General features: G+C 42.9%; 1 protein-coding gene across 1 annotated transcript in view; it reads left to right on the top strand.

Annotated features, from left to right (window-relative positions):
- LOC137380040 (cilia- and flagella-associated protein 69-like) overlaps positions 1-15,047 on the top strand; it is a 188,074-nt gene that overhangs the window by 37,341 nt on the left and 135,686 nt on the right. Inside the window, exons 6-10 of the mRNA XM_068051569.1 lie at positions 2,580-2,678; positions 2,896-3,048; positions 10,124-10,301; positions 13,223-13,346; positions 13,595-13,643. Coding sequence (XP_067907670.1) covers positions 2,580-2,678; positions 2,896-3,048; positions 10,124-10,301; positions 13,223-13,346; positions 13,595-13,643 — 603 coding nt within the window. The remainder of the gene's footprint in view (positions 1-2,579; positions 2,679-2,895; positions 3,049-10,123; positions 10,302-13,222; positions 13,347-13,594; positions 13,644-15,047) is intronic.

Here is a 15,047-nt window from a genome sequence, read left to right as displayed (position 1 = left end):
TAATAATTATGGGCATCTCACCCACCTATCCACATTATTTCCTTAAATAAAAGCAAAATACTGCAGATGCTGGAAATCTGAAATAAAAACAAAGTGCTGGAAATACTCAGCAGGCCTGGCAGCATTTGTGGAGAGACAAAAGGAGTTAATGGCCAGGATTTTAGAGGCCCCCTCAGGCGGGGAAGGAAGAGGGGGGAGGACACAGACTATCGCGATGGGTGGCTGGGAGGGGCGGAGGGCCCAAAGCCAAGCAACCTTCCTGTGGGCAGGAGAGGCTGACGATGGCCTTCCCGCCCAGAGGCCAATTGAGACCTATAAGTGGCCTAGTAAGGGCTGGGTCCCACTGTTGCTGAGATAGAAACATAGAAAATAGGAGCAGGGGTAGGCCATTCAGCCCTTCGAGACTGCTCCGCCATTCATGGCTGATCATTCGATTCAGTAACCTGTTCCCACTTTCCCCCCATATCCTTTGATCCCTTTCACCCCAAGAGCTATATCTGACTCCTTCTTGAAAACATACAATGTTTTGGCCTCAACTGCTTTCTGTGGTAGCGAATTCCACTCTCTGGGTGAAGAAATTTCTCCTCATCTCAGTCCTGAAAGGTTTACCCCGTATCCTTAGACTATGACCCCTGGTTCTGGATTCCCCAACCATCGGGAACATCCTTCCTGCATCTACCCTGTCAAGTCTTGTTAGAATTTTATATGTTTCTATTTTTCACTCTTCTGAACTCCAGCAAATATAATCCTAACCGACTCAACGTCTCTTCATACGTCAGTCCCGCCATCCCAGGAATTGGTCTGGTAAACCTTCGCTGCACTCCCTCTATCGCAAGAACATCCTTCCTCAGGACCAAAACTGCACACAATATTCTAGGTGTGGCCTCACCAACGCCCTGTATAATTGCAGCAAGACATCCCTACTCCTGTACTCGAATCCTCTCGCTATGAAGGCCAACAAACCATTTGCCCTCTTTACCACCTGTTGGACCTGCATGCTTACCTTCAGCGACTGGAGTACGAGAACACCCAGGTCTCGTTGCATATTCCCCTCTTTCAGTTTATAGCCGTTCAGATAATCTGCCTTCCTGTTTTTGCTACCAAAATGGATAACTTCACATTTATCCACATTATACTGCATCTGCCATACATTTGCCCACTCACTCAACTTGTCCAAATCACCCTGAAGCCTCTCTGCATCCCCCTCACAACTTACCTCCCACCCAGTTTTGTGTCATCTGCAAATTTGGAGATATTACATTTAGTTCCCTCACCTAAATCATTAATATATATTGTGAATAGCTGGGGTCCTAGTACCGATCCCTGCGGTACCCCACTAGTCACTGCCTGCCATTCGGAAAAAGACCCGTTTATTCCTACTCTTTGTTTCCTGTCTGCCAACCAATTTTCTATCCATCGCAATACATTACCCCCAATCCCATGCGCTTTAATTTTACACGCTAACCTCTGAAAGTCCAAATAAACCACATCCACTGGCTCCCCCTCATCGACTCTACTAGTTACATCCTCAAAAAATTCTAGTAGATTTGTCAAGCATGATTTCCCTTTCGTAAATCCATGCTGACTCTGTCCAATTCTACCACTGTTCTCCAAGTGCTTTGCTATAAAACCTTTGATATGGACTCTAGAATTTTCCCCACTACCAGCATCAGGCTGACTGGTCTATAATTCCCTGTTTTCTCTCTACCTTCCTTTTTAAATAGTGGGGTTACATTATCTACCTTCCAATCTGTAGGAACTGTTCCAGAGTCTATAGACACTTGAAAGATGAATACCAATGCATCCACTATTTCTTACCAGTGGCGGGGCAGGTCCTCCGCCATGCGGGGAGGATGCTTTGCAAAATGAGGCACCCTCCCTGCGGTTTGGGTGGGGCTTCCTCCTTGGGCCATTTGTGGCCCACGGAGGACCCCCACCAGGAATAACCTTACCCCCCCGGGACCTCCCTCCTCCTGGACTTCACAACCACCGCTCCGCCTCGCCCCGCCGTGGCCTTCCAGACTGGCCCCAGTGACCCCACCTCACTTACCACTTGTCCAGGGATCCAGTGCTGGGCCTGGGTCTGAGGCCTCTGCAGTACCGGCAGTGGTCACCACTCCCAGTGGCACTGCCGATACCGCTGAGCTGCTGGCCCTCTGATTGGCTGATGAATCTTCAATTGAAACACCGGAGGATCACTCCGGAGGGCCATGAAAACGGAGAGGCGGGATTTCCCCCGCTTCCTACACAAAATCCAGCCCAATGTTACAGGTTTGTAACTATTCATCAGAACTCAATATTCCAGTTCTGACGAAAGGCTACAGACCTGAAACTTTAACTCTTTTTCTCTCTCCACAGATGCTGCCAGACCTGCTGAGTATTTCCAGCACTTTCTGCTTTTATTTCACATTATTCCTTGGTGTATTTCTAATAACCTTAATAGTAATATTCAATTGCAAACTTTTCTAATTGTTAAAAAGTATGGAAACTAAGAAGAATTATTTGAGTTCAGAGTAGAATTTGTAATTATAGAAAAGAACAGTTTTGCCATACAGTGATTCTCACCAACTCTCTGACAGGTTACTTACTGAGAGTACCCAGTGCGGAGGTCCGATTGCAAATCTGTGACTCCATCATGAGACTCTATTCGAAAGAACCACCTAGACAGGCATTTGAAGGTATTTATATTTGTTTGAGTAGCTCAGTCCTGGTGTAATTTAGTCACTACACACCCCCTTTGTTATATTTAGTTGCATTTTTGTCATATATTTGTTTCAATGTCAAATTTTTCTTGAATTTACTGTAGTTTTAATTGGATGTAGAAGTAATTATTTTCAAAAAGATTTTTGTTTTGTTATTCAAAACTTCTTTTAATAAACACAACTTTTCTTTCAGGATATTATCCAACGAGTAAGAGCTACAATATGCAAATGGTTGAAGAGAGTGGTGTGGTGGAAACCCTGGTCATGGGGCTTACCTTAGTTGCAAACCAACCGGAAATAAAGTTACGGATAATCCAGACCTTGCAGTGTCTTTCGCGTTCATCTGGTAGGTATTTACTGAACTATTTGAAGTAAAGTATATTTCCATTTATAATAACTTATTCTGATTACTGTGAATGTTTTTTTAATGAAGATTTCCGCTATGTTATATATTATGCAAAATGTCTACAATATTTAATACCAACTCAATTTTCAGATTTTTTGGACTTTTTAAAACTTATTTCATGGGATGCGAGTGTCGCTGGCAAGGCCAGCATTTGTTGCCCATCCCTAATTGCCCTTGAGAAGGTGTAGGTACACCCACATTGCTGTTAGGAAGGGAGTTACAGGATTTTGACCCAGCGGCAGTGAAGGACTGGTGATATAGTTCCAAGTCAGGATGGTCTGTGGCTTGGAGGGGAACGTTCCCATGCATTTGCTGCCCTTGTCCTTCTAGTGGTAGAGCTTGCGGGTTTGGAAGGTGCTGTCGAACGAGGCTTAGTGAGTTGCTGCAGTGCATCTTGTTGATGGTACACTGCTGCCACTGTGCGGCGATGGTGGATAGGGTGGCAATCAAGCTGGCTGATTTATCCTGGATGCTGTCGAGCTTCCTGAGTGTTGTTGGAGCTGCACTCATCCAGGCAAGTGGAGAGTATTCCATTACACTCCTGACTGGTGCCTTTGTAAATGGTGGACAGGCTTTGGGGAGTCAGGAGGTGAGTTACCTCTGCAGAATTTGTAGCCTCTGATCTGCTATTGTAGCCACAGCATTTACATGGCTGGTCCAGTTAGGTTTCTGGTCAGTGATAGGAACAAAGGAGCAGGGGTAGGCCATTCAGCCCATCAAGCCTGCTCTGCCATTCAATACGATCACGGCTGATCATCCATTTCAATGCCTTTTTCCCACATTATCCCCATATCCCTTTATGTCATTGGTATTTAGAAATTTGTCAATCCCTACTTTAAACATACTCAATGACTGAGCTTCTACAGCCCTCTGGGGTAGTGAATTCCATAGAGTGACAGCCCTCTGATTAAATAAATTTCTTTTCATCGCGGTCCTAGGTGGATTTCCTCTTATTTTGTAATTGTGTCCCCTGGTTCTAGACTCCCCGACCAGGGGAAACATCTTACCTGCATCTACCCCGTCTATCCCTTTCAGCATTTTGTATGTTTTAATGAGATCACCTCTCATTCTTCGAAATTTTAGAGAATACAGGCCCAGTTTCCCTTATCTCTCTTCATAGGACATGCCCGTCATCCCAGGAACAAATCTGGTGAACCTTTGTTGCACTCCCTCTATGGCAATAATATCGTTCCTACGGTAAGGGGACTAAAACTGCACACAGTACTCCAGGTGTGGTGTAACCATTGAACCATACAATTGAAGCAAGATGTACTCAAATCCTCTTGCGATAAAGGCTAACATACCAATCGCCTTCCTGATTGCTTGCTGCACCTGAATGTTAGCTTTCAGTGACTTATTGACAAGGACACCTAGGTCCTTTTGAACATCTACAATTTCTAATCTCTTACCATTTAAGAAATATTCTGTACATCTGTTCCTCCTACCAAAGTGTATAACCTCACATTTTTCCACATTATATTCCATCTGCCATGTTTTTGCCCATTCACTAAGTTTGTCCAAATCCCCTTGAAACCCCTTTGTATCTTCCTCACAACACACATTCCCACCTAGTTTTGTGTCATCCGTGAACTTGGAAATATTACATTTGGTCTCCACATCTAAATCATTGATTTTTTTTTAGATTAGATTAGAGATACAGCACTGAAACAGGCCCTTCGGCCCACCGAGTCTGTGCCGACCATCAACCACCCATTTATACTAATCCTACATTCCTACCAAACATCCCCATCTGTCCCTATATTTCCCTACCACCTACCTACACTAGTGACAATTTATAATGGCCAATTTACCTACCAACCTGCAAGTCTTTTGGCTTGTGGGAGGAAACCGGAGCACCCGGAGAAAACCCACGCAGACACAGGGAGAACTTGCAAACTCCACACAGGCAGTGCCCAGAATCGAACCCGGGTCCCTGGAGCTGTGAGGCTGCAGTGCTAACCACTGCGCCACTGTGCCGATTTATGTTGTGAACAGCTGAGGCCCAAGTACTGATCCTTGCGGTGCCCCACTAGTCACAGCCTGCCAACGTGAGAATTACCTGTTTATTCCTACTCTCTGTTTTCTGCCTGTTAACCAATCCTTAATCCATGCCAGTATATTACCTCCTATTCCAAGTGCTTTAATTTTGCTAACCAACCTCCTGTGAGGGACGTTATTAAAAGCCTTCTGAAAATCCAAGTAAACTGTGTCCACTGTTGGAGATGGTCAGTTGGTAACATCCTCAAAAAACTCCAGCAGGTTTGTCAAACATGATTTCCTTTCATAAATCCATGTCGACTATGCGCAATCAGATCATTATTATCCAAGTGTCCATTTATCACATCCTTTAGAATAGATTTTAGCATTCTCCCAACTACTGATGTAAGGCTAACAGGTCTGTAGCTCCCTGTTTTCTCTCTCCCTCTCTTCTTAAATAGTGGGGTGACATTTGCTACCTTCCAAACTTCAGGAACCCTTCCAGAATCTATAGAATTTTGGAAGATGATCTCCACAGTAACCTTTCTACATTCTGGGATGTAGAATATCAGGTCCTGGGGACTTATCAACCTTCAGCCCCATTAATTTCTCCAATACAACCTTCCTACGAATACTAATTTCCTTCAATTCCTCATTCTCTCTAGTCCTTTGGATCTCTAATTCTGGCATTTCTTGTATCTTCCTCAGTGAAGACAGACACAAAGTAATTATTTAGCTTCTCTGCCATTTCTCTATTCCCCATAATAAATTCTCCTGATCCTGCCTGTAATGGACCCACATTTGTCTTTGCCAAACGTTTCCTCTTTACGTACCTATAGAAGCTTTTACAGTCTGTTTTTATGTTTTTTGCTAGTTTATATTCATATTCTGTTCTCCCTTTCTTTATCAGTTTCTTGGTCTTCCTTTGCTGTATTCTAAAATCCTCCCAATCCTCAAGCTTACTACTATTTCTGGCCCCCAGAATAATCCCCTGGGATGTTGATAGTGGGGGATTCAGCAATGGTAATGTCATTGAATATCAAGGGGAGGTGGTTAGAATCTCTCTTGTTGGAGATGGTCACAGCCTGGCACTTGTGTGGTGCAAATATTTCTTGCCACTTATCAGCCCAAGCCTGAACGTTGTCCAGGTCTTGCTGCATGTGGGTACAGACTGGAGTCACGAATGTACTTAAAACTGTGCAAATAATAGTGAATATCCCTACTTCTGACCTTATGATGGAGAGAAGGTAATTGATGAAGCAGCTGAAGATGGTTGGACCGAGGACTCTACGCTGAGGAACTCCTGCAGCGATGTCCTGGGGCTGAGATGTTTGGCCTCCAACAAGCAGAACCATATTCTTTTCTGCTAGGTATGACCACAGCCAGTGGAGAGTTTCTCCCCGATTCCCATTGACTTCAATTTTGCTAGATCTCCTTGGTGCCACACTCAGTCAAATGCTGCCTTGATGTCTAGGGCAGTCACTCTCACCTCTGGAATTCAGGTCTTTTGTCCATGTTTGGACTAAGGCTGTAATGAAGTCTGGAGCTGAGTGTTCCTGGTGGAACGCATTGGTGATATTGCTGAGTAAATGCCAAATGGTAGCACTGTCAGTGACACCTACCATCACTTTGCTAATGACCGAAAATAGACTGATGGGGCAGTAATTGGCCAATTTAGATTTGTCCTGCTTTTTGTGGACAGGATATATCTGGGCAATCTTCCACATTCCACATTGTTGATAGGTGCCAGAATTATAGCTGTATTGCAGCAGCTTGGCTAGGGACATGACTAGTTCTGGAGCACAAATCTTCATTAATACTGATGGGATGTTGTCAGGACCCATAGCCTTTTCTGTATCTAGTGCATACAGCTGTTTCTTGATAACACGGAGTGAATCGAATTGACTGAAGACTGGCATCTGTGATGCTTGGGACCTCAGGAGGAGGCCAAGATGGATCATCCACTCAGCACTTCTAGCTGATGATGTTTGCAAATGCATCAAGCTTGTCTTTTGCATTGATGTGCTGGGCTCCCCCATCATTGAGGATGGGGATGTTTGTGGAACCTCCTCCTCCGGTTAATTATTTCATTGTTCACCATTATTCATGACTGGATGTAGCAGGACTGCAGAGCTTTGATCTGATCCATTGGTTGTGGGATCGGTTAGCCCTGTCTATTTATTTATATTTATTACAGCAGTTTTCCTTTACAATGCTATTAAATACAGGCATTGTGTTGATGTACTTATCTAAGAATGTCATTAAAATGACAGCGGTAGTTTGAATATAAAAGCAGGTATTGGGCAACTGTATGGAAAGTATTGGTCTCGCCATTTCTTATATACCTTATATATGGACTATTGTAGATTAGCTAATGCAGTTGGGAAAATCTGGATGAATATATATGCAAGAAATAAAGTACTTTTCCAATATTCAAAATTCATATTAAATTTTGGACAATGTATTATTGCTTAATTCTTGAACATGGGGTTCCATGAAAATGACTACTTTAATTCAGTGTTTCCATACAGTAAATTCAGGATAGCACAATAAAATGTGGTCAAATATATCAATCAAGATTTAACCTTATTTCTTCAAAGCACCTATCAAACATGAAATCCAATATGAGACCACAAAATTGGGCTGCATAGCACGTCGTTTCGAGCAACGGGTGCCATTGTGGTATCAAAGTGACATCCGCACTGCGCTCACACACATCAGGCACGTGTGACAACTGCCAACTTGATATGGGCATTAGAAGCATAAGCCAGGCATATGCAGAGTAGGCAGATCTCGATATCAGCCAACGTACAATGCTGATTTGATGCCTGCGCTGCCATTTTCGACCTTGCTGCTCCAGCTGACGTCCTCTCTTAAACACGCAAAATGAATATGCATTCAGCAACAGGAAGGCTCCCTGCCCCTCCCAACAATAGCGCTATTTAAAGGGATCATCGACAACTTGCAGGTTAGTTGATAATTAATTTCTACGACTCTGAGTTTGTAGGAGTGCTTGGTGGTTGGCAGATTTGGTTAAAGCTGGTGAAGTTGACGGGGAGTGCTGCTAGACATGAAGAAATTCTTGGTTCTACCTTCAAAAATTCTGGTCAGACCATTTGTTCCCAGTCATGGGTGTTATAGTTACCATTCCTCTTGTCCTGCACCATAAGAGTAGAGGCAGCAAAGAAAAAGACAAGCTGTTCTTAGATGGAGGAGAAGCGGTGGGGAGGGTGGGGTGGGGGGGAGTGAGGGGGGTGGAAGGCAGTGGGGAAGACGGACTGTCAGCAGGCGGCTTTATCCATCTAGGGTCTTCCGGGAGCATTTCTCTCACCTCCTTCTAAGCCAGGAGCAGCATGTCAACTGCGTTTTAAGGAGGTGCTCACAGAACTCTGTCACCTCTTGCAACTTCAGAGCACGGCAAGCACATAGGAAATAGGAGCAGGAGTAGGCCATTCGGCACTTCAAGCCTGCTCTGCCATTCAACTAGATCATGGCTGATCTTTTACCTCAATGCCATTTTCACGCACTATCCCCATATCCCTTGATATCTTTAATATGGAGAAATCTATCGATCTCTGTCTTGACTCTCTGACTGAGCCTCCACAGCTCTCTGGGGTAGAGAATTCCAAAGATTCACCACCTTCTTAGTGAATAAATTCCTTCTCATCTCAGTCCTAAATGGCCATCCACTTTATTTTGAGACTCTGTCCCCTGGTTCTAGACCACACCCTCCCCCTCACAGCCTGGGGAAACATCCTTCCTGCATCTACCCTGTCGAACCCTGTAAGAATTTTGTATGCTTTAATGAGATCACCTCTCATTCTTCTAAACTCTAGAGAATACAGGCTCACTCTCCTCAAAATCCCCTCATAGGACGATCCTGCCATCCCAGGGATCAGTCTGCTGAACCTTCGATGCACTCCCTCTATGACAAGTATATCCTTCCTTAGGTAAGGAGACCAAAACTGTACTCAATACTCCACGTGCGGTCTCAGCAAGGCTCTATACAATTGCAGCAAGACTTCTTTACTGCTGTACTCAAATCCTCTTGCAATAAAGGCCAACATACCATTTGCCTTCCTAATTGCTTGCTGCACCTGCATGTTAGCTTTCAGTGACTTGTGAACAAGGAACCCAGATCGTTTTGGACATCAACACTTCCCAATCTCTCACCATTTAAGAAATACCCTGCATTTATATTCTTCCTACCAAAGTGGATAACTTCACATTTTTCCAGATTATATTCCATCTGCCGTGTTCTTGCCCACTCATTTAGCCTGTCGAAAGCCTCTTGAAGCCTCTCTTCCTCCTCTTAACCACTTCCATTCCCACCTAGTTTTGTGTCATCAGCAAACTTGGAAATATTACATTTGGTCCTCACATCCAAATCATTGATATAGATTGTGAATAGCTGGGGCCCAAGCACAGATCCTTGTGGTACCCCACGAGAGACGGGCAAGGGGGACCCATAAAATTGCGAAGGAAGGCGGGGCATGGAGTGCCCATCACCTTCCTGACGCCATCCAATTTAGTCAGGGGTCAGGAAGGCCAAGGACAGCCTTCCTGCCCAGATATGTTGCATTTTACCAGCAGCGAGGTGGCCCTCCGCCATGTGCAAAGGCTTCCCAATATCACCCAGGAAGTCTCTGTGTAGGCTGGTGGCGGGGGGACCCTCCTGCTTGGGCAATCTGCAGCACATGGAGGGCCCTGGCGGCAAAGGTCGCACCTGTCCCAACATCCTTCCCCGCCCTCAACAAGATTAAGTTGAGCGTGAACATGTTATCCATGCCAATAAAAAAAAATTAAATGATGTTGCAATGCTAGAATTGTACTGCACATTTCTCCAACCAGATCAGAAGACAAAAGTAACAGTTTTTTTTTAATGTCTTATACATTTGAAACTTAGTGAAGTAGTGTAACTTATCTGTGAATTAACTTAATCTATGATTCGAATCGCATTGTCAAAGCTAGTTGCCACACTTAACTGTAATATCCATGATTTGTTTGCTATGGCATTTGACTTGTCTTCTGATTCCAGTTATGAATTGTAACCTGATGTTGAATGCACAGGCAGCAAATAAAATATGCCGCAGCCTGAATGATCCTGATCCATCTGGACAACTCTTGTTTCGGTCATCTGAGGTCTTGTGGAACTTACTAGAACAGGCCTCGAGGAAGGAACTTGTTAATCAGCTGAGTGATTTTGAATGTATCTAGTGAGTATTTCAAAGTAATTGCACTAATCAAAAAGAAGTTATTTAAGTACTAATTTCTGATGATGACTGAAATAATTTATTCAAAACTGCAGTAGTTGCAATGCGTTTGTTCAAGTTTCAAAGTCGTGTACCATATTAGGCAAATCTTTAGGAGTTATGTGAAAGCAAGCACAATGTAAAAATTAGAAGGAATTAATGAAATACATACGAACATATGAATTTAGGAGCAGGAGTAGGCCACTCGAGCCTGTTCCACCATTCAATAAGTTCATGGCTGAACTGATTACTCCACATTTCCATCTATCCCCGATAACCTTCCACCCCCTTGCTTATCAAGAATCTATCTACCTCTGCCTTAAAAATATTCAAAGACTCTGCTTCCACCGCCTTTTGAGGAACAGAATTCCAAAGACTCATGACCCTCTGACAGAAAAAATTTCTCCTCATCTCTGTCTTAAATGGCCGACCCCTTATTTTTAAACAGTGACCCCTAGTTCTAGTTCTCCCACAAGGAACTCCTTTCCACATCCACCCTGTCAAAACCCCTCAGAATCTTATATGTTTCAATCAAGTTGCGTCTTACTCTGCTGAATTCCAGCAGATATAAGCCCAGCCTGACCAATCTTTCCTCGGAAGACAGCCTGCCCATTCCAGGTATTAGTTGAGTAAACCTTCTCTGTACTGCCTCCAACACAGTTACATCCTTCCTTAAATAAGGAGACCAGTACTGTACACAGTACTCCAGATGTGGTCTCACCAATGCCCTGTATAGCTGAAGCACAATCTCCCTACTTTTGTATTCAATTCCCCTTGTGATAAACAATAACATTCTATTAGCTTTCCTAATTACGTGCTGTACCTGCATACTAAACCTTTGCGATTCATGCTCTAGGACACCCAGATTCCTCTGCATCTCAGAGCTCTGCAATCTCTCACCATTTAGATAATATACTTTTTTATTCTTCCTGCCAAAGTGGGCAATTTCACATTTTCCCACATTATACTTCATTTGCCGGGTCTTTGCCCACTCACTTAACCTATTGATATCCCTTTGTAGCCTCTTTCTGTCCTCTTCACAAGTTTCTTTCTTACCTATCTTTCTGCCGTCAGCAAATATAGCAACCATACTTCGGTCCCTTCATCTAAGTCATTTACATAAATTGTAAAAAGTTGAGGCCCCAGTACTGATCCCTGTGGCACATAACTCATATCTTGCCAACCAGAAAATGACCCATTTATGCCTACTCTCTGTTTGCTGTTAGATAGCCAATCTTCTATCCTTGCCGATATATTACACCCCTAGTTTTTATTTTCTGCAATAACCTTTGATTTGGCACCTTATCAAATGCCTTCTGGAAATCTAAGTACAATACATCCACCAGTTCCCCTTTATCCACAGCACATGTAACTCCCTCAAAGACTTCCAAGAAATTGGTTAAACATGATTTCCCTTTCACAAAACCATGTTGACTCTGCCTGAATACCTTGATTTTTTCTAAGTGCCCTGCTATAACGTCTTTAGTAATAGCTTCTAACATTTTCCTTAAGACCGATGTTAAGCTAACTGGCCTGCAGTTTCCTGCTTTCTGTCTCCCTCCCTTTTTGAATAAAAGTGTTACATTTGTTATTTTCCAATCTGACGGAACCTTCCCCAAATCTAGGGAATTTTGGAAAATTAAAACTAACGCATCAACTATTTCACTAGCCACTTTTTTTAACATCCTAGGATGAAGTTCATCTCGACCCGAGGACTTGTCAGCCCACAGCTCCAACAATTTGTTCAGTACCACTTCCCTGGTGATTGTAATTTTCTTGAGTTCCTCCCTCCCTTCCATTTCCTGACTTACAGCTAATACTGGGATGTTACTTGTATCCTCAATAGTGAAGACCGATGCAAAATACCTGTTCAGTTCATTTGCCATCCCCTTATTATCCATTATTAATTCCCCAGATTCACTTTCTATAGGACCAATGCTCACCTTGTTAACTGTTTTTAAATATCTATAGAAACTCTTACTATCTGTCTTTATATTTCTTGCTAGTTTTCTCTCGTACTCTAATTTTACCTTGCTTATCAATCTTTTAGTCATTTTTTTCTGTTTTTAGTTATTTTTTATTTTATTTATTTTATTTAGAGATACAGCACTGAAACAGGCCCTTAGGCCCACCAAGTCTGTGCCAACCAACAACCACCCATTTATACTAACCCTACAGTAATCCTATATTCCCTATCACCTACCGACACTAGGGGCAATTTACAACGGCCAATTTACCCATCACCTGCAAGTCTTTGGATGTGGGAGAAAACCGGAGCACCCGGCGAAAACCCACGCAGACACAGGGAGAACTTGCAAACTCCGCACAGGCAGTACCCAGGATCAAACCCGGGTCCCTGGAGTTGTGAGGCCGCGGTGCTAACCACTGCACCACTGTGCCGCCCATAATGTGTTACTAGCACATTTGGGTATTCAAAACCTTAAATATTCAAAGCTTGCATTTCTCCCTTTTTTATATAATTGGATCGGGTACGGTCCTACAAAATGTCCTGCAAAATTAACTGTGATATTGACTAGAAGCACAGAAACTCTTGAAGAGAATTGTATTGGTGCATCTCTGGCAAACCATGCTTTTCATAAGCTGATGAACACTTTAGCAGCTGCAGTTCAACAAGTGAAGGTTTTCTGTGTGTTTAAGCTGATGCAAGCAACAGACAGAGCTCCAGTTGCTGATACCATCTGGGAGAGAGTTTCACAGGCTGTTTTCTTACTTTTCTATAGTAGAAATAAGATGCTTTGTTCTCTGATTTAAAGAACGGATAGCAGGCCCAAGAATATTATTGGGATTATTTTTCTGCATGTAACAAAAGGTTTTGTGTATGTTATACTAAAATAATATTAATTTACCTCATTTCTTATCTTTAGCGCATTGAAAGAAGCCTTTTTGAACCAAATGGTAAATGGTTATTGCCATTCCGACCGCCAGCTGCGAAATGACTTGCTGGTGATAACTGCAATTTTAGCAACAAGCCCCATGGTTCCATTGATTGTAAGTTTTACTGTCAAATTTCATGTACATACATGTTTTATTAGTGAATAGAACAATCAAACATTTTCTTAATATACTTGAGATTGATTTCGTAATTTGCTGTTATGATATATTCTGTGATACAATAATTGTTTAAGGTACTTCATTTTCTTGATTATATGAAACTTTAACAATAAAACAATTCAGGGAAATGCTTTGCTCTGAATCTTCCTAAAATTGTTTACCATTGTGCTGTCTTTTCATAATAGGAAACTGGCTTTACTAAGGTTTTGATAGGGTTTGCTACATTCCCTGAAGGTAAGAATTTTCTGTTCATGGAAATCATCGAAAGATGCTTTATCAGTGGTTTTTTTATGTCCAAATTTCAATAATATCATTAAGAAACAAGTGTGCCAACCAGATTTTCACACAAAGTTTGTGAACTGTTCAAATATTTCAACTGTTGATTTGTTAGGTTGTAGCATGGGACTCATTCCACCATTTGCTGCCCATACTCATTAACAGATCTGTAAACCAAATTGTCACTGAAAGGATGGAAAATTCAAATCTATGTCTTTTTTCTCTATTCTCTTATTGTATTTGAACATCTTATCAGTTTCATTGTCTCCAGTTTTTTCTTGGTGCTTGCTGTATGTGAAAATACAAAAGAGCAAATTTTTCCTCATTAGAACGCCTTGTTAGCTTCTGTTTCCAGGCTGTTCTCAATTCCAGAAGTATCCCTGACATGGGACGCAATTTCCTGCCTGAAATAGGTGGGAATTTTTAAATTAAGCATAAATGAGTACGAGTGGCATCATATTCCCTGCTGCATTATTCTATGGAATATTTGTCGGCAGTGACTGTGAAGTGAATCACTCAAAGTAAATGGGCATTAGAAATTGCCACCATCCCCTTCAGATCGGAGTACCCAAAAAGTGGCTGCCAAAAACCTCTTCAGACCTCAAGAATGATGTTAGAAATTTTTATGGGCCAGCTAGGAGCAAAAGTGGCACTAGAGACCATCCAAAATAAAAACGGAAAATGCTGGAAATACTCAGCAGGTCAGACAGCATCTGTGGAGAGGGAAATAGAATTAATGAGCTAAATATAGTCTAAACAAACATGTATGCAGCGGGATGGCTGACACTTGGTCAGGAACCCATTTGTCATTGAAGCGGGCTTTGCCATGGCTCTTTAACTCAACCACGGCCTTAGCATCTCACATCTGGGATTCCCGACCAATCAAAGAGGGCAAGCAAGATGATATGCTGAATCTGTCAAATGAAGGATTTCTAGTTAAAGTGACACCGGCAGGGCTCAGAACGGATGAACTGTACATTGATTCCTGTGGCTTCAGCAACCACAGGAATGGAAAGAAGGCTTGGAGGTTCTCCAGTGGGATCTGAGGGACTGAAATTAGGTGATGTTTACCAAGGATGCGAGAAAGAAGCCATCCTTTCAAACCAAGTAGCCGTGCTGCAAGTGGCCGGGGAAGTGAGCAGTGAAAGTGTGGTCCCTTGAACCTAGAAACAGTGCCCCTAGAGGATCAAAGACCTCAGGAGGGCAGAAAAGGTGAGTGATATAACACTTTCAGGTGCCATCCCCCACATTCTGACTTCCCCAGCATTCTCCTGCACAGCACTTCTCAGACCAATGCACCTTGCAGCTCCACTCATTCTTCTCTTTCCAGGCGCCTCTTCACATCGCCATCTGAGCAACCAA

Source organism: Heterodontus francisci, chromosome 2 (genome assembly GCF_036365525.1).
Source record: "Heterodontus francisci isolate sHetFra1 chromosome 2, sHetFra1.hap1, whole genome shotgun sequence".
In the NCBI taxonomy this organism is placed as follows: Eukaryota; Metazoa; Chordata; class Chondrichthyes; order Heterodontiformes; family Heterodontidae; genus Heterodontus; species Heterodontus francisci.
The sequence above is the reverse complement of the archived record's forward strand: the minus strand, read 5'-3'. Positions and strand labels throughout refer to the sequence as shown.